Source organism: Montipora foliosa, chromosome 8 (genome assembly GCF_036669935.1).
Source record: "Montipora foliosa isolate CH-2021 chromosome 8, ASM3666993v2, whole genome shotgun sequence".
Lineage (NCBI taxonomy): Eukaryota > Metazoa > Cnidaria > Anthozoa > Scleractinia > Acroporidae > Montipora > Montipora foliosa.
In genome coordinates this window covers 3,920,767-3,940,730 of record NC_090876.1, presented here as the reverse complement: position 1 = coordinate 3,940,730, position 19,964 = coordinate 3,920,767, and the positions used below count along the sequence as shown (strand labels likewise).

Genomic DNA, 19,964 nt, shown 5'->3' with positions numbered 1-19,964 from the left:
TGTTTTCACTCATGTGCATTAGATTTGGCACGTGCAAAATGAGACTTTTAAAATGGGCCATAGGGGTACCACGTTGCTAAGTACCTTTTCCCCACTGGAGATGATTAATTTAAAAATCTGGGAGACACTACTATACTGGCATGTAAAATGTTCTCTTCCAGTTGCCCTCTGCGGCTCAAAAACATGGTGTGCTTACGCTCCCTAATGCCTTGTAGGAGAACCCCAGAGTCCCTATTGTGATCTATGGTTAGGGTTAGGGTTAGGGTTAGGGTTAGGGTTAGCTGAAATGGTGCTACTGATCACACAAACGGAAACATCAGTTCCCATTTTCCCTGCAGTTGAGTCCTGCTGGATAGGCTAATAATGAGATGGACAGCCCTGTGCTTCACACCTTAGAGAGTAACACTAGCAAGCCATTTTCAGTGCCTTTCACCTCTGTGATTGTATGTAAGAACTGGAGTTTGTTTCAAATTCGCACAATTAGTTTCAATCTCCATCCAACTGGCCTACAATAGCTTTGAAGTTTGTGAGGGATGAGTTTTTCAGGTCACTCACAGCTACAATGCTTATAAATGCAGATACCCCAACAGTGAGATCACACAAAATCCCCCATATCAGAATAGTCACCCATATCCTGAATGGTCAAAGTACCTTTAATATATTAAGTAATCAAACTCCAAATTACAAATCAATTTTCTCATAAGTTTTGTATGGTTACATTCCTTCATAAATAACATATCATCAATATAATAGACCACTTTCGATATTCAGTCTAAAACAAACAGACGTCACCGAGGCTCTGGGGAATAAATATAAGGATTAATTTTGTACGAGTTTATTCCCCCCGAGCCTCAAGATGATGCCTTTTCTTTAGGACTGAATTTTAATATATCGAAAGTGGTCTACCTACTAACATTCTTCCTTAAGTTTATGGGTTGGTAACTCCATGTAAATTGGTAGGGTCATATTCAAAGAATTTTCCGAATTGAAGTCAGGATAAAAAATTTAATGATCTCCTTTTCACTTAATGTGAAGCAGGAAAACCATCTTAAACACAGATGTAAAGGTACTGAGCCACTTCAGTGCTTTGAATGGGTATGCTAAGATTCATGATTATTTCATTAATCTTTAAATATGTCCCCATCAGTCACATCAAAATGGTTCCTTCCTCTTTTAAGCATATCTCTGGCAAATAAATTATATTATAGATCCTTCTGACAGTTTTTTTTTCACCAACATTTTTTGCTGTATATTGTTTTCCTATTGATGTCAACTTCGTCAGACGCTGACTCAGTATCGATTTCTAAATACTCTCCGAAATATAAAATAAGAATCTCTCATAAATAAATTAATCTTTTATGTTCAGCCATCCACTTTTCTAGTTTCAAGTCTTTCACGAGCAGGGTGCGATTTTTACCCGCCCAAATTTGAAGCAACCCACCAACCCGTACAATGCGAAATAAAAGATGTACATTCCAACCTTAATTAAAAAGCCAATATAATGTACACAATAATTTAGCTTAGAAAATTCCAAGCGATAATTTCCCAAACAAATTTTGCATCGATCGACAAACTGAATACACTGATAGGTTGAAAATATTTACAATTTTTAAGTCCGATGAATGCTTGTATCAGACACCTGTGGTTGCTATTTGAGAATGTACGGAGGGATCAGGTATTTTCTTGTACCAACCTCAAATTCCCAATGCATTTTTGGACTTTTCTACGCCTGTTTCAGTGAATGACCGGAAGGCTATTCATCTTGCAGAAATATTACCAAAAGTTTTTAGAGGAATCCGTTGACGAGGTTTTATACAGCTGAATAAAGAGGCAAAAGAGATATCACAGTTGTAGGGAAGCGAAGAACAGATGACAGACGACACCAGTCCCAGTGGGAAAACCATTCCTCGTGAAAAATTATCTGCAATAAATAGTGTTCACACGTCATGCTTAGTCGGTTTCAAGCGACATTTTCTAGTTCCTGGGACAATGAAAGCTTTGGAGTTGAAGAATGTTGCGTTACTATGTGGTGTCGAAGGCCACTTGGGCTTTTATAACTTTTCCCACACTGGCATTTATGAGCTTTCTTAGGCGGACGGTTCGTGTCCTTTCGGTGTCCATATTTTGCATGATACTTTATACCATTGACATTCTTGTACCGCTTTCCGCATCCAGGAACCGGGCAAATATATCGTTTCCCCTCGCCATCATCGGTAGCAACAGCGTTCAAGACCAAATCGTTGGCAAAACTATCCGAAGTCCACGAATCGTCGCTATTGTCGCTCAAATTGCCATCCTCGTCGCCTCCGTCAAGCGTGTCAGAGTTAGGTATTGTCTGTAGACTTATTTTAGGTGGAGTGGTACGTTTTTTCTTGACGGTACTGTGGTCAGGGTTAGGAGTGGTAGGCTCGGCAACATTTAAAAGTTGCTCCTTCTGTTTGGCGTTTCGTGCAGCATCGGTGAAGAAACAGTTGATATATGAGAGAGGCAAAGCGGCGGGTTGCGCCGCTTCCTGTTGCTCAAGAACTCTAGGGTCTTTTTCAATGTGAACCACTTCGATGTGGTCGATTAAGTCTAATAAAGATGAACATTGTTTCCCACAACCGTGCCAAAGACAAGAATAACGATAAAATGCGGCCATTTTGCTTGCCAAACATCTGTTCCGACAAGTTGCGCCATTACATCATCATAAGCTTTCAAATTGTGACGTCACCTCATCAACCGTTTGCGCAATCACATGCAAACCAGATGTTTCTAGCAACACGTGGATTCACTTAACCGCACGTGGTAATTAATTTTTTATTGTTTGAGCTAAAATTTGGGTGATTGGCGGGCGCAGTGAAAGATTGGCGGATCAGTACAAATGGGGATCTGACCTACACGTACAGTATGGCCACAGAAATACAAAATTTTAATTTGTAATGAAAAATCTAATTGTAATGTGTTCCTCTATATACACTTTTCTCTTGATTTATTTGAGCTTAAATTGTAACGGCTTGCTCGAAGAGTGTTTTAAAGTTAAAGAAATGTTGTAAATTCCAACAAAAGCAATAAGGCCCCAATAATTGATTCAGAACAATGAAAAACAAATATGGGTTATTGACCAAGCATGAGGTCAAGATGGCTGGATATTGGCCAAGTTTTTTTTTTGCGTGTTTACGAAACGAGACAAAGTCGAGGTCCATAAACATGCAAAAAAAGAACGAGGCCAATATCCAGCCATCTTGACCAAACAAGCTTGGTCAATAAAGGATTTATTATATGACTTAAAACACCAAAAAATGATCTTTGATCTTGCGGGACCAAGCGAAAAATCCCGAGCGGGCAAGATAGCTCCATATTGCCCGCTCGGGCAGCCAATCACAGCGCGCAATTTGGTTCATCTTGCCCGCTCACGGAGCTAGTCATATAATAACAGACATTATTAGCTTGAATGACAATCAAATCAGTCATTATTATCATTCATTTAAAAGAAAAGAGAAAAAAAAAGAACTGCTAAGCCTAACCCTAAACTCTTTGTAAAACTATCAGCATAAAATTAAATGAGACAACCACTGCAGGAAGCTATTAAGCCAATAGGAATATTTCAAAGCACAATTCATTTCAATCCCAATTGAAGTTTTGGACTGAAACAATGGAAAGGACTTCAAGTCCAGTTTAATCTGGAGGGTTTAAGATTTCATCACAGACTATAATATTTGCATGGAGTAACTTTCTAGCCTAATACCTATCTTTTATTGTATTCTCAACATTAATAACCAAGTATGATAATAATACTCAACAGAAATAAAAGATCCATGACAAAATATCCAAAGTTGTAGACAAATTGCCTTGTGAGGCAGTTTGCTCAGTCATTTCCTTTGCTGTCAGTGAACTTCACCTTGTAAGGCATAAACTTAAACTTAAACTTTATTCATTTATATTGCACAAGTATCAACTAAAATTTTTCAAATGCGCATTAACAATTAAGGCATTAATAATATGCTTCATATTGTTGGTGTCTCATGAAGTGAATTCTTCACCAAAACTTTTTAAGCCCATCTCAGATGAAATGGCTGCACAGACTACAGGGCTGAAGAATTTTCTCTCATCTGTTTCTTTTGTGTGACACAGGGTTAACACTACAGTATTTTAATTGTTTAACCATAAATCCGGTGTATAATTTATTGAAATGTGCTCCCTGTTAAGTATACTCCCTTTTTTTACAGTGTAATTGCGAGGTTAAAAACTGTGGACCCAGAAAAAAGTGTATGAAAACTGGAACCAAATTCGTTTTGACACAAATTAACTATTGAGAAAGCTGAGTTCTTACTTTCTTGCAAGGCAAAAATTAGTCAATATCTCCCTAGCCTAAGCAGTCTGTACAAGACCACTGCTTTGAGGATCTAACTCATAATAAATTTTTCTAAATTTTCTGGAAGCCAAAAAGGTAAGCAGACCCCACTTGAATGTCAAAAAAATCCAAACGCACACAATGAAATATCCATCTGTCCTTACTCCTGCAGAAAAAATAAAAAAAATTTAAAAAATACAATAAAATAATCTAAAAGAGAAGCTTCAAGCAATTAGTCGAAAAATTGTAAACAATACCTTTTTAATGCAACAAAACCTAAATCCTTTATCTTTGATTTTGTACATTATATAGTAAAAAAGTTTTTGTAATCAAATGTTGGGAATTCTATTATTGGATAAAGAGTGTTTATAGAGTGTTTTCACTCACGTGATCAGTAACCTTGTCTTTCCACCAAAATAAAACACTTGCAAGATAATAGAGCTCAATGCCCAGAGGATTAGTTGGGACATCAACATGGCTGCTGTTCCTTTGTTTGGGGACACCAACATGGCCACCGTGACATCACATGAAAACACTCTATTTCAGTCTCACAAATTTTGAGTACGGGGCAGTGATCAAGGCTAAAACTGAAAGTTGTAATTTTTTTGTCCAAAAACTTCAGTGCCAAAAATAAATTTAAAATAGACCAAAGACAATGTATTTTCCACTGCCTCTATGGATGTTCATCATGTGATGTACGTCTGGCTTTTGCAAAATCCTGCAAAACCGTTAGATGAAAACGTTGGCAGGGCAGAGGACGGCTAGATTCTAGAATACCCATTCACTATTCGGGGTTTGTGGAAGTTCTACCACTGCAGTCCGTAGTCACTTTAAGAGAAGAAGAGACAAAGTTCTGCTGCCATTAATGAACTCTGTGAATAACTGCTATGGTCCTCTGTTTGCTACATATAATTTAAAAACTTGAGAACAACCTCTGCAGAATATATTGCTTGTTCTTCAAGCCATGTGCACAACGGACCACGTTCTTATTCATCCACAATGGGACTGCCGACCATGGTGGCAGTCTATTGAACTACTGCAACTTGGTAGTGAACGGTAATTCTAGATGCGGCAGGATTCTAAAATTGCTCGCAGAGGATGTTGAGTCAATGATCCTGTCTGCAGTCCACAGTCTAACCCTAACCCTGTATTTTCACCTCTGGCCTGAGTTGTTCAAAAGGTGGATAACACACTAAGACTATCCATTATCCATTATCGGTTTCACTATTTCTTTTACACTGGATAGTGATTCACCCAACGGATAGTACTATCCATCATTTGAACAAATGGGGCCTGGTCTGCAGTCTAGACAGGCCTGTTATCAAACTTGATTTGCATAAATGTACACTCATTAGGACCTTTTTACACGGTACCATTTCTGTTGCATGCGACAAGCGTACGATAGGCCTACGACACCAATTGTTCCGTGTAAATCAAACCTACAACTCGCTCACAATTGTCGTTTATGTCAGAAAAATTGTCTTTGCATTAAAATGCTGTGACAATCGTAAGTCAAGTTGTAAGCTGGTCGCATGCGACAAAAATCGTACCGTGTAAATCGGCCCTTAGGCAGCCCTATCTCGATATACGAGTATCTGTACTGTACTATATTATGCAACAGTAGAAATGTATTAAGGTATTTGTATGGGGAAAATGTTTTTTCTCAAAATTCAAAAAAAATATTTACAATTTAAAATATAAAATAGCTTACCTTGCTTCGGTCTTGTGTTTCTTTGTATCTGGTACGGTTTCTGGGTCTATTAAGAGCGATTTAGTTGGCCTTTGGTTGCTCTTCTTTTCCCTTTATATATTCTTTCCCAAGATTGGGTACCAAGACAAAGCCGCCAAACCAAATCATCGAAAGAATTTCCTCCATAGAAATTCCACGTAAATTACAGATGATACCTCTGCTACCCATTTGTCTTCTTCAATCGAGCCGTTTGTACACTGAGAAGGAATTAAGGGTTTCCAAACTCTGCAAACATTTGCTTCAAGAGCCATCAAATGCGGGTTTATTCACAACCCGTGTTACTGAAATTGTTGGAACATCACTTACCCACCCACCATTGATTAATGGGCACAATGGTGACCAATCGTGAGTCTTATAGCGGGTTGCTAAGCCATCTTCCAATGGTTTCGGTAATGCGGGTTGTGACTAAAGCCTCATTCAATGGCTCCTGAAGCAAATGTTTGCAGAGTTTGGCAGTCCTTAATTCTTTCTCTGTGTACAAGCGGGTTGAATGAAGACGACGAAAGGGGAGCAGCCCTTTTCCTGTGGTGATTCTGTTCGGTGGCTTCATCTTGGTGCCCAACCTTGGGAAAGAATAAATAAAGGAAAAAGAAAGAGCAACCAAAAACCACCTAAATCACCCTTAATTGACCCAGAAACCGTACCAGGGACAAAAAAACCAACTGAAGCAAGGTAAACTATTTTTTATTTTAAATCCTAATTATTTTTTCAAATTTTGGGAAAAACCATTTTCCCCATACAAATCCTTATATTTCTACTCTTGCATAATACTGTATAGTTCAGTACAGATACTCATATATTGAGCTTGGGCTACCTGTGGTAAACTTTCTCTGTTTTCTTTGCTTTCCGTCCTTATGCACTGGTCAATTGAAATCATGCCCCCACCCCTGGGACGTAGCGGGGACATCACCGTGGTATAATACACTTTTGTACCTGCGCATTTCTTCAGGGGGATGGGGACAGCCTTGACAGAGTAGAACTGGGTTCAAGCATCGAAAAATATTCCAGTGTCAACATGAGAAGAAATCAGCATGGAATAAAGATACAATGTTTGGAAAGAATTTGATATTATCACTGCATTTGGGAAACATTTCTTTCCTTTCCCTCCTGGCTGCTTTGCTGGATTCTGCATGCTGCAAAGGTATATACAACAATTCTACTAGAAATTGCAATGATGCGATGGCAGCTATCGCACTTGTCAACGATGCAAAACAATCAGTTTTAATATGAACTTCGCAAAATCTTCCAGTTACACAATAGGGACATGGCAGTGGGTATTGTAACACTCAACTCAAGTTTCATCAGAGGGGTGGGGAAAAGTTTTAATTGTAAAACTGTACAAATGTGACATCCCCCTCTACATCCCAGGGGTGGAGGGGGGGGGTGGGCATGGTTTCAACTGACTAGTGCATGATGACTCAATCTTCTTCTATTTCACAAATAGATTCCATTTTGCCATGTGTCTGTTCAGTAATAGATCTCAGATACGTCAAGATGTGGTGAGAACAAGAACTTTGTGATGGTGACATCAATTGTGTGTTTGTGCTCTAATAGATCATAGGCAAGAACCAATCAAAATGCGAGAATAACTTTGGTTGTTATTATATAAATATATATACATACATAGATACGTAGACTTGAACATGAACTACATATCTATTCAAAGCAATGGTAAAACCACTGAGCACTTTTTAGTTGACAAGGCTTGAAATTAACTTTTTTGCTCAGGAGCCAGCTGGCAACTAATGGGATAAATTTGGTTGCCAGATCATAAATTTTGGTTGCCAACTTATTTAATATATGACTTACATAAGAACATGATTTTGAAATGATACTTTGCATGCAAGAAAAGTCATAATTAAATGGCAAGAAAGAAACAGCATGAGAAAGACCTCTCAAGCCATTATACTATTGTTTTCGGCTTTCATGTCTTTAGTTTGGTGATGGTGTTCTTTCCAGTTATTTGAAATGGAACGAAGCACAGAACGTTCTAAGTCCATGTTTTCCATAGCAAGGCAAACATGGGTCCTTTATCCTTGCTTTTTGCCTCTTCAAAACGTAGTTCTTTATTCTCCTACAGCTTGGGTGGCAAAAAAAACTTACCTTCACTGCGGATAAACACGTTACCACAATTGCTCTGCCTATGCCCCCCTACAACCACAATGTCCATACCAGTCTCCGATCGGGATAAAATAAAAAGAGCAGCTCATACGGTTTCAGTAGCTTCCAGTACTCCAGAAAGTTCTTTTCTATCAATATCTATCTCCATTTATTAATCCCCTTGAGTAGTCAATTTTGCATGTGTCCGCTTTCTAATCGAGGTGACAAGTTCTCCATCCTACTGTACGTTAAGGCTACAGGTTTCTTTTTGAAGGCTCCATACATCCTTTGGTAATTTGACTAAATCTACATTTTCAGCATTCACAACTGAGGATGGATTTGAATTTTCAATTAACCTTTGTCTCCTGCCTGCAAAACCTCATGTAATTCCTGAAACTGATTCATTGTTTTCCCGGCAAAAAAAAAGATGGTGTTAAAGTGCGCCCACGATCCCATTTTTTGGAAGCCGCTGAAACAATATGGTGCCTCGTAATCGCGGTTGATCGTAGTATCGAAGTACATTTTGTGTTATTAATTAACAGTGTGTGAAACAGATTTTCTTGTAGTATTTAGATATTTGTTAAATATTATAGTGGGGAAAGAAAAGTGAGTTGTGTACTTACTACCAGTTCCAAATGATCTCATCATATGAAGATTAAAATACAGAAGTTGTCTTTTGTTTATCCTGGGTTATGCACCTATCAATATTAAGCCCCAGGAGGGGGGGATGGGTCGGGCAACCCATGGGGCTTCGACTGTGAGGTCTGTTCCCAAGGTGGGGCTTTTGATCATACGACATATCCCCAGGGTGGGGAATTTGACATTGCCATCATCTTAGATAATGAAGAGGGCTTGGAAATCAACCTTGTTCCCAAGGCTTTTCCCTCCCCAATTGCAAGTTGTGAGAGAAAGGCCCTGGGAACAAGGTTGCCTGAAAATAACTCTGCCATCTTGGAAAATACCCAAAAGGCGTTCGAATGAACTTCCCACGTTCGTGAGAGGTGGCTGAACGAAAGGAGAGTGGTACATACATTGCACTCTTATTGTGTCCAGTGAAGTCTAAAGGGTATTATTCTGGCCACTTTTACTCACCCCAGGGTGGGGGCTTTTGATACTTTTGGCCAATTATGATGTCGCAAGGGTGGGGAATTTGAGTCATTTTTTCAGAAAATGTCAAAATCCCCAGCCCATGCTTCAGCCCCCCTCCCTGGGGCTTAACACTGTAGGTGCATTATCAGATGTGATTCGCCAGCACTAAATTTTTGGTCATAGCCCGGGCAACGCTAAAACCCGGAATCCGGAATCCGGAATCACAGTACAATACAGAGAGTAAACACTATCCTAAACGTTTTTAGGCCTAATTAGGCCTAAGGTTAGCTTTTATGAATGTTTAGGATAGTGTTTACTCTCTGTATTGTACTGTGATTCCGGATTCCGGGTTCCTGGTTTTAGGGTTGCCCTCATAGCCTGGCTGATGATCAATTGCAACATTTATCACGTCATTATATATATGTCATACATATTCACCTGATTCACGACTCCTTATACCGAGGGCAATGTTTACAATAAAGCCAATAATTGCTGCTATGAATCCACTCATACCGACGAAACTTATTACAGTAAACTTCAGTCTTGGAATCACTCTTTCATGATCACGGCGAACTGCGAAATGCAAGTGAAGGAAAAGGATGGCAAAAACAGCAGACAAGGCTGCCCAGATAGCAGCATTGTAGTTTTTGTAAACTTTGGCGAATGCCACACAACCAGCGATTCCAACGATAGCTCCAACAAATCCAGCAATGATTCTTGTTACTAACTTGTACTTCTTGTACGCTGCCCATGCTCGCCTGAGGCCTTCCCCCATGTTTGCAAATCAGAGTTGGGAAACTATCAGTGTGTCACAATCACAATTTGCAATACGCTTTCGGAGATTCTTTGCATAAAAACGATGCTTCAGTGAACTGGACATCCATTGTTTTTGGTCCACATCAGCCAATGGCTGCCTACTATTGACTTTTAATATGCATGTATGCAAATAACTTTTCCCCGCCTCCCCCACTGGCCCAAGCTCGCGTTACGCCCGAGACGTCACTTTCAAAGCGTCACGTCACGACAACATTGTTCAAGACAATTTTTTTTTCGTTTCGGAGCAGAGAAGCAAAAAGTTATTACTGAATCAACGAAATTAAGTAAGTTAACTCACCTTGTTTATCTTTTTTTGTCTTTTTGAGCTTTTTAAAACTGTTTTGGAACGTGACCTAATACGAAATCTCATCTACTTAATGCACCTATCAATGTAAACCCCGTGGGGGGGGGGGGGAGTGCGGGCAAGGGGTAGGGATTTGACCAAGGAGCAAAAATTCTGGTCAATTTCCCAAAGGTGGGGCAGCATACGTTCATCAAAATGCAGTTAGAAATCCCCACCCAGTACTAGATGGCCTATGAAGTAGCAGATAAACATCGATTAAAAACTCACCTTCTCCGAAACCCACGCCATTCCAAAGCCAAGAAAGACGATGCCAGTTAACCACGCTTTATCTTGGTCCCAGTCTCTCTGCCGAAAAAAATTAAATGTCCCGACCCCCGAGCAAAGGTACTCAATCAAACCTCCCACGGAGGAGATGGATTTCGCCGTCAAATCCCCACCCCTTGCCCGCACTCCCCCCCCCCCCCCAACGGGGTTTACATTGATAGGTGCATAACTCCATTGTACAGTTCATTATCGTTAAAAAAAAATAATTAAAGAAATCATGAGTTAGAATTCACTGTTGAAGAAATATAATAATAAAATCCTAAAATCTCTCTTTGGTAAGAATGACGTCACTGGTTTTAATGCGCACTCTCTGAATTAAACGAAGTATCCACAAGATGGCGGAAGAAGATGTGTTTTTGGCAGCAACATCGAATGCCCTTTGGGACCCTGTTCATTCCAAGGATTGGGACAAAGAAAAGGTTACTCCTCAATGTATATTAAGAATCAAAAGGTATCAACTCTATATGACCTGAAAACGCGTTTTTATTATCTCTAAACACTAAAAAAAGATGCATTTTAGCTTAATTGCCTGTAATTTTTTTGTAGCTAAACAAAAAGAACGCGCGGTCTGAATTTTTTCCAATAGATAAGGGAGAGGTTTTGATAGGAGTTAAAATTTTTCCTGTAAATATCCCTTATTTTATTAGTCGTCTTGGAAACGAATAAAAAGTATGTCTTTATATGATGAGATTTAAGCTTACAAATTATAATTTTTTTATTCGAAAAATTTTGGATCTGAATTTTGTAGACTGCCTTATAAATGTCAGGCGTTTCCTCGGCACATTTCAATGGGAGTATTTCCGTTTTCGATAAGATATCGAAAAAGATGCTCTTTTACACTTTGACAGTAAACGTACTTAAATATTATAAAAAAGTGCATGTATATAGCCGGAGATTTCCTGCAAATGATGGTAACGAAATGTTTAAGTTATATTGATCTTCTTTACACCTTGTTAAAAACCCAGATGACCTTTGGAAATTGATCTTCATCATCAATGGGCTAATAAGGATAAGTTGTTTAGGCTTCATTTTATAAGTGTCGAAATATAGTTTTTGTTTACATGTGAACTAAAACTTATTATAATCCTGAAGAAGGATGAATTTTCCTTGCTTTGAACTGAGGGACTGAATCGACTGATCAAGAAACTGACTAACAGTGCATGTATGGGCATCTGGAAAATCCAGAATCCAGAACCAGAACTAGAATATGATCAGGAAGGGTCCATGATAACCTGTTGTTTTACTTCAGCTGATAAAGTTGAAGAGAAGCGAGCAGACGGCAATCTATCCGTCTGCTCATGCTCGGCGCCACTCAGTTCCTAGTGCCAGTGACTTCAGCTGTGACAAAATGTAAAAGGTCATGTAGATCCAGAGCCGGTCTGGCAGCTCACCAATAGACTACTGCTGATAATGATGATGACATTATATATTCTATTCAAACTGAATTTTATGGATTTGGTATATTAAGCATCTTGGTTTGACTACTAAGTTCACACCACAGGTGTCACTCCTGTTTTTGACGATACAGGAAAAATGACTCAAATTATGAGAATAATTGACATTGCAACTCCTTTGGTGGCCTGGGAATGTGGCTGTTAATGAAGGCAGAAAGGAGTATGGAAAAGAAAAGGTAAGAACAAAAGAAATTAATCTTATAATAGATCGGCATAAAATGTTAAGGTAAATTGTAAAACAACTACAAACCTTGCTTTTCTATTTTCACGGCAATGAAGATCAAGAAGAAACATCAAGGGAAAGGTGAGCAAACCTAGCAAGTGTTTCCCAATGATTTAATTGTGGTGTGGATAGCAAAGGGTGTTGCGAGGTATTTTCTCACCGGCATTGCTTTACATCAAATTTGGAACTTTAAGTGACCATTGTTGCCGTTATAATATTAATCAACGTTGTAACAGAATATAAACAGTAAAAGAATCTCAATCATATCTAACAGTCTCAAATTGCTACAGAATCATTAGTCACGTTCAGACTCTGCAAAACATTTTTAAACATGTGCATTTGTAAGTTTCAGTGCCAATAAAAACTAAATGATTGATTTGCAGTGACCTGCTCTATGCAAATATATGGAGGTTTTTGAAAAATATGAAACCCCGAACTGGAATTGAAACAATATTGCTATGTTTGCTTACCTTTCTGGTGTTTCTTCTTGATCTTCATTGCATTGAGATCTGGAAGGCAAGGTTCATAGTTGTTTACCTTAACATTTTATTCCAATAAAAAAGGTGAATTTCTTGTGTGCTTACCTTTTCTTTCCTGGATTCCTTTTATCCATGACTTTTAGTAACAACAGTTACTGTGTTCCCACACCACGATGGGGCAAGGAGGAGTCTCAATGTCAGTCATTCTTGGAACCGTAGCCATTCAAAACAGGAGGGACACCAGTGGTACGAACTTTGTCGTCACAACAATGTGCTTAATACTTGAAATCCGTAAAAATCAGTTTTGCAGTTCAAAGTGTGTAACATAACATGCAACTTTTTCAGCTGAAATAAAACAACCTGATTTTCCAGACACCCACATGTACTGCCAGAGGGTTTTTTTTACATACCCACAACTGCATCCAAGGAGAGTGAGTAATTCCTAAATGTATTATGCCTATAACATTAACACCTGCCTTTAAGGCAATCAGCACTGATAAGGGTCGCTCTAGCTATATATATATATATTAATTATGTTAAAATTCCAAGTGTAAATGTTCTGTTTTGACTTTTTTAGGGATATAATGAGCATCTACAATGAACCACCGCCTGGAATGTGCATAGTTCCTGATAAAGATGATATAACAAAGGTTTTTCTTTGTTTAGTTTGATCTGAAAACCAATACTGCCGACTTTGTTCTAATATCAAAACTATTTTTCCTTAGATTCACGCTCTCATCACAGGCCCATTTGATACGCCCTACGAGGGGGGATTCTATTACTTTCTTATTCGTTGTCCACCTGACTATCCTATTAGACCCCCACGAGTCAAGCTTATGACAACAGGTGGAGGACAGGTCAGGTTTAACCCGAACTTGTACAGAAATGGAAAAGTTTGTCTAAGTATACTTGGGTAAGTGATTTTACTTGTTTTTGTGAAATTAGCATCTCAGATATCTCCCTTTTCTTACTTGTTAGCTGGTTTGTTTGTTGGTGCTGTTCTTGTACTGTTGGTTTACCCTTTCTTCATGACATGGCTATCGTGCTGAAGTACAGAAACATATATTCTGAGTTCCTTTCCAATGGGAATTCCACTCCAGTATGATAAAAAACTGGCCCCAGTTGTTCAAACGACGGATACACCAACGTGCAGACCGGAAGATCACTTCACAAAAACGATGGTTGACCAACGATGCAACCCCATTTACCGTATTACACATACATGTGGACATGTGGCCTTAAAAAACTCCCTCAAGCCACTGTAGTTCAGTTGAAAAAGCCTATTTCAGCCAGTAAATAGTAAAAAACTAATCATTTGATATTTTTTGTATCTTTTTGGAAAAAAAAAAGAGCGCTCTGGGCAGGTTGAGCCAGAATTATAATATTAATAATTTAAGATTGATTTAAATTGGTATCCATTGCTTCATCGAGCATTTGTTGCAGCGTCTTAAAACAAAGCAAAGTCATCCACATTGCTTTGAGTTTTTGTTTGTTGTCCCTCATGATGTTACCAAACAAAGACTTGTTACCAAGCCAGAAACGAAGGACTTGTTAGCAAACAAACGTAACAGTCACTGTGTCGTCTTCAATGTTCGTGAGGATCTTTTCCTTTGTTTTATCGTTTTGTTTGGGACACCAACAGCCAACTGATGTCACTGTGTGACTTATCACTCCACTGGATAAAGTTATCTGGTCTTTGAAAAAATGGTCAATAAACATTGCAAATAACATTGGTAATTTTCTTTGTTTTGTGTTGCTTCAGGACTTGGTCAGGTCCAGCTTGGAGCCCTGCTCAGTCTCTGTCCAGTGTGTTGATCTCTATACAGTCTTTATTAAATGAAAAACCATATCACAATGAACCAGGATTTGAACAGGTCAAAGGATATTCAGTCATAATTTTATTTCTACAGTTTTACATGTAGTATACATGTATATTCCAGCAGTCAACTTATTGTCAGTATTTCCACATACTTGTAATTTGTTGGTTTAAATTTGCAATTGTTATTCTTGCTCTGGGTTTTTGTTTCCTCCTGGGAGTGAAACGTAACAGATTTCACTCTGTCCACATGTAACTGAAGACAAAATTTTTTACTCGTTAACTGGGGGCACCTGGGGTGCCTGTGAATGAGTTAATTAAAGCAAGAAGACAAATCACACTGCCATGTCAAATCTGGAGTACCGTAAAGACTCGCAGATAAGCCGCACCTTTTTTCCAAAAATTTGCGATCAAAATCGCAGGTGCGGCTTATCTGCGAGACCATTTGGGAAAGGTGCTGTGAATTTTGGTGTTGAGTCTTCCATCGTCCGATATTATGCCTGGTTACACAGCTTCGCACAGTGCATGCAAGAAAACAACAAATTTACGCGCAAAATTATATGGAAAAACTGCCTTGAATGGAGAAATACCTGTGAAAAAATATCAGAATAATATCAACCATATGTCATACGTGGTGGACAGGATGTTTATTCTACTAAAGAGCTAAAATTACGGGTTAGACTTTAAAGTATTTTTCGATCCATTGTTGGCGAGTTTGCCTTGGATGAAGACAGAACACTTCATGGTCTCGACTTTGGATTTCTTTCGATTTTTTTTTCATGAAAAACTTTTTTTCCAAAATTTGAGTTGCTAAACTCGGGGTGCGGCTTATCTGCGAGTGCGGCTTATCTGCGAGTCTTTACGGTACATTGATCATGGATCAAATGAAAGCTACTTTGCTAAAAAAAAACTATCAATTCCTTAAAAGAGAAACTTAGGGAGGAAATCGTTAACTTTCCAATGAAAAATATATTTTTCTTTTGTGATGCAACAAATTATTTTAATGTGATAATTATTTTTGTGCATCTCTAGGAGCGTCAAGCGGGTGATTCAAAGCACTACAATGAATGTATACAACATGAAAGTCTTAGGGTTGCAGTTTGTGATATGTTGGAAGGAAAACTTAAGTGCCCATCAGCATTGAGGTTGGTAATAATTTTAAGGATACCTGAAAATCCTTGTAGAGTACTTCACATGCTACAATATTTACAGCATAATTTTCAATAGTCTGTATGATTTTAGCACAGGTGAAAACTTGTGTCCCTCTGAACTCAAAACAATGGTTCAAATTGTGAGAGGTGAATATTAGCATACAATTCTTTATATAAAGAATACTAACGAGGAGTGTTTTATCAGGATATAAAGCTCATGCACATGACGTTTTATCGATGTTTTGATAGACTGTATGGCTCATGAATTATTAATGAGTTTTTAAATGTTATTTTATTTGATGGGCGAGAGCAGTTTGATATTTTAAGCAGTGTTGTTCCTTGAGCTCTGGGCTGGTAAAATGAAAGTGAACATTAAAACTTTCTTCCCTTCCCTGCTAGCAGATGTCTCTTATTTTGCGTTCACTGGGCTGACAAGTACGGGAAAAGAGACTTCTGCCATGGGTCAAAACTTAGATAGATAGATAGTTTATTGAATATCACATTGCAACCCAAGGGTTGAATTATGTCATATTTACAGATTGATAAAAGATTAAATAAATAAAATATATACACATAAACAAAATGTCTGAAATGGCTACATAATAACTAAGAACCAACATTAAATGGATCTTGAAGTAATTAGTTCTTAAAAAGGATAAAAAATTTACGTCGTTGGTGAAAACCTTAAGTGCATTAAAAACTATAAAACTATTTCAAAATCTGTTTGTCTTGAAAACTGGATTGAACTAGCATGCCTTTCTGAGATTATAGTGTTAGCATTTTGTGGGGGCAGCAAATTCCTGAGCTTGCTGTCTCTGTTTTCTAAGATTTTCTTGAACAGTTTGTTAGTTAGGGCTTGCCATCAGTCTGACAGAGTGACAAGACTTGTCTTAACAAGCGCTTCATCATACAAAAAACATGGGAAAATGACATGCATTGCCCTTGTTTGCACTTCCTCTAGCTTGTGAGAAAAATACAGAGGTAGACCATCATGAAAAACTGGGCATGCATATTCCATGATTGGGCGGATGCAGGTCCGATAGAACTGTACTAAATTCATTAGGGCCTAGACCTGCGCGCCTTAATTGAGAAAGACAAAACAGGCATTTCGTAGCTTTCTTAACAACTTCTACAATATGATCACTTGAATTTTTACACCCAGAATCTTAGCATGTGAAACAACATCAGTTTGCTTGTCGTTAGTAACAATAGGGTTGAGATCAGGGAGTCCCTTTTGTACTAAAACAAATCCTCTTGTCCTTGCACTTTGTCTCGTTCAATTGGCATGCAAGGCAAAGATGTTGACAGCGGTCTGGATGTGCTTGCTTCACCCTTGAGTATTGTTTGAGAGATTGTAGAACCATCGGCGTACTTCCATAACTCAAAACCTGGGATGTCGAGGTCATTAATCATAATAATGAAGAGCCATGGGCCCAATTTAGTACCTTGGGGAACCCCTGCCAGGACATCATGCCACTCAGAAAAACAATCTTGACCTACTTTCACTCGCTGCTTATGTTCGAGTGGTGGACTTCATCTCCCCAAGAGTCTTAACTTCTTTCCACCACGTAAGTGGCTTACAATTCATTAGATGATCTACTTTGGATTCGTAATATTTAGCGCGACACAACTTGTGCAGAGGGTTTACACAATTACGCAAACTGTGAAAGGAATACAGATCTCCTCGAGTGAACACAACTTGACGCTGTTTAATAAGAGATTTCATCTGCTTGTTGATCCATGGGGGGTCGTTAGTCATAACAATCTTGGGTGTTAGGGGAAGTCTCCGGCCTTGATCACTGTTTCCAAGGTGTCAGTTTTCACTTGGCACAACACCAAGCTACCCACCAGAGAGCAGACATCGACTTCTTCCAAATCTGTTGATCCAACCGCCGTCCACAACCTTGGACGCCACTCATCAAACCGCATGCTCCATAATATGTTTGCTGACCGTAAGTTTAACCTGCTCTGTCACACGAATTCCTTTTAAGTAATTCCACTGTTGAGTGAACTCACACAACGGGAAGAATCACACAAGGATTCGGTGGCTAAGTAACTGCCGTACATGCTCATCCCAGTTAGTTTTGATCCATGGCAGAGGTCTCTTCCCATGCTCTTCAGCTGCGCAAACACAAAAGAGACCTTTGCCAGCACTGAATATCTTCCCCTTCCTGTCACTCAATTTTAAGTGAATTTCAAGTAGCAGACTTACTCTTATCAGAAAACATCAACACAGATATCGATTAGAATTAGTTTAGCATCCATCCAGGGACCTCTTCCTGTGACAGCAGTGCAGAAACCAACCATGCTGTGTTTTCTTCTTATGAGGAAGCAGGTGAAAAATTGGATTGCTGATTTTGTGCTCTTGTTGTTTCAGAGATGTTATGGAGAAATCATTTCCTGAGTTTTATGATTATTATCTTTCTGTCATTAATGAAAACTGGCATCTGAATGGACAAAACATGCAGGTTGGATGGAGTGTTTTTACTTATTAGTAACTCTTTTTGTATCTGTCCAAAAACTTCATTGTTCATGAGAAGGGAGGAGGAGAGTATTTAGAATCCAGCAAAGGAACGGGGAGAAGGGGGGTCAGGATTCATCACTCTAGTTATGACTCTCTTTTTTTTTCTCTCATTCCCATTTTCCCCCATTCTACCTAAGAGCTAAAACAGGCCATACAAGACATACCATTAAGGGACACTGTCATGCGATGACATGCGCAGTATTTCTTGCACCTAGAGATCTTAACAGTTTTTGCTTTTTCTGTCTAAGTCCAGACTTAATACAGTTTCTGAAAAGCAATAAAATGCATTTTTATCTATTATCGATGATTTGGAGTGCAAAAATAAAAACCAAGTTAACACAAAATAATATGCCATGCTTGTTTACTGTCAGCTGAATTCAGTGAAGTGTGACTGGAAACACCTAACCCTAACCCTAACCATAAATATTTTTTCTAAGTGATATAGTAACAAACATATTATCAGGTTAACATGCCACTTCAAAGCTGAAAGAGAGTGGATTTATTTCCAAGAGATGACTTTGAAGCTGAAAGATGGTTAAGCAGAGAAAAAAAAAATTCAGCTGTTTTACTCACTGCTTGTGGTTTTATAACTTGTGCAACAATAAACACTACCAGTGCAGTTCCACTCATCTAAATGCAGGTTTTTCTTCAAAATATTCAAACACACTTCAGGTGGTAAATATTTATCAACAAACGATGATGTGGTGGTCTCTGACATTTAAGCAAGTAGCTACAAATGAGCCACAAGACAAACTTCGATCCCAGAGAGTGTAAACCATACAATGTACCGTAGGTTGCAGGCATTGTTTCACCATAACTGAAACCCAAGCCTTCACAAAAATGCTAACCTTAGGCTTAAACATCTAATATTTGATCTCTAGGCCTAATGTTAGTTGAAGTAAAGATTTATCAATGATCTGCAACCCTAACCTGCAACTTGCAGTTTACACCCTCCACTTTGATCCTTGTTAATTGTGAAACAGCTGATACTTCGATTACACCATACGTCAAATCCACCCCTTAAAAAAGTTTCTCTGCATTGTAGATGCTGCATTAGTATTTTGACTGCTCTGCTTTGCTTTCTTGTGGAGACTGAATCACTATTTGTGCACTGAGTGCATGTGACAGCGGCCCCCATATTGTCTTCACCTTGGAAACTCGAAAACAACATCAAGTTGTGATTCATTCTCATACCCAGAGGCCGGGATTGTTTCGGTCAGCACCAAGAATAACAACCTCTGGCTGGTTCTGAAATACGTGCAGTCGCTATGGGGTCTATTTTGGTAACTGTTGACAGCTACTAATTGTTTCAAATTTCTGAGATTGTACAGATGAGCCAGAAGTCCGTGATTCAGGGACTTCCAGGTTCGGAACCAGCCATAGGTTGTCATTCTTGGTGCTGACTGAAAGAATCACGGCCTCTGGGGACGACAACAGTTCCGATTAAAGAACCTAGTGCATTCGCAACAGTGACAGTGCCCCTTAACCCACTGACACCTAAAATGCCCAAGGACACCCTCACTTGAAGAGTAAAGCTTCATTATTCTAAAAGTGGCGACTTAAAAGAAAAACGTTTTTGGGTTCCAACACAAGGAAAACTA

At 38.8% G+C, this 19,964-nt stretch overlaps 3 protein-coding genes across 4 annotated transcripts in view; 1 reads left to right on the top strand and 2 right to left on the bottom strand.

Annotated features, from left to right (window-relative positions):
• Positions 1-632: 632 nt before the first annotated feature.
• Positions 633-2,710, bottom strand: LOC138013126 (juxtaposed with another zinc finger protein 1-like). The gene has a single exon (XM_068860109.1). It carries the CDS (start codon positions 2,639-2,641, stop codon positions 1,961-1,963), a length of 681 nt encoding a protein of 226 aa, XP_068716210.1. The 5' UTR covers positions 2,642-2,710; the 3' UTR covers positions 633-1,960.
• A 1,002-nt stretch (positions 2,711-3,712) lies between these two features.
• Positions 3,713-10,199, bottom strand: LOC138013127 (heme transporter hrg1-B-like). Its single transcript, XM_068860110.1, has 2 exons — positions 9,711-10,199; positions 3,713-4,499 (listed from the first exon to the last, which is right to left on the bottom strand). Exons 1-2 carry the CDS (start codon positions 10,045-10,047, stop codon positions 4,351-4,353), a joined length of 486 nt encoding a protein of 161 aa, XP_068716211.1. The 5' UTR covers positions 10,048-10,199; the 3' UTR covers positions 3,713-4,350.
• An 807-nt stretch (positions 10,200-11,006) lies between these two features.
• LOC137968971 (ubiquitin-conjugating enzyme E2 Z-like) overlaps positions 11,007-19,964 on the top strand; it is a 12,597-nt gene continuing 3,639 nt past the window's right edge. The window contains exons 1-6 of one of the 2 annotated variants that reach the window (XM_068815464.1): positions 11,007-11,135; positions 13,450-13,522; positions 13,598-13,785; positions 14,635-14,746; positions 15,721-15,833; positions 18,217-18,307. In XM_068815464.1, coding sequence (XP_068671565.1) covers positions 11,065-11,135; positions 13,450-13,522; positions 13,598-13,785; positions 14,635-14,746; positions 15,721-15,833; positions 18,217-18,307 — 648 coding nt within the window. In that variant the 5' untranslated portion in view covers positions 11,007-11,064. Of the gene's footprint in view, positions 11,168-13,449; positions 13,523-13,597; positions 13,786-14,634; positions 14,747-15,720; positions 15,834-18,216; positions 18,308-19,964 lie in introns of both variants that reach the window. The other variant, XM_068815463.1, reaches the window with a different exon arrangement.

What these genes read in the sequence shown, in the direction of transcription:
- LOC138013126 (XM_068860109.1), bottom strand. Translation starts at nt 2,641, where the DNA reads ATGGCCGCATTTTATCGTTATTCTTGTCTTTGGCACGGTTGTGGGAAA.
- LOC138013127 (XM_068860110.1), bottom strand. Translation starts at nt 10,047, where the DNA reads ATGGGGGAAGGCCTCAGGCGAGCATGGGCAGCGTACAAGAAGTACAAG. An exon ending in TATAAGGAGTCGTGAATCAG is followed by an intron (nt 4,500 to 9,710) that starts GTGAATATGTAT and finishes TTTTTTCTGCAG; the next exon opens with GAGTAAGGACAGATGGATAT.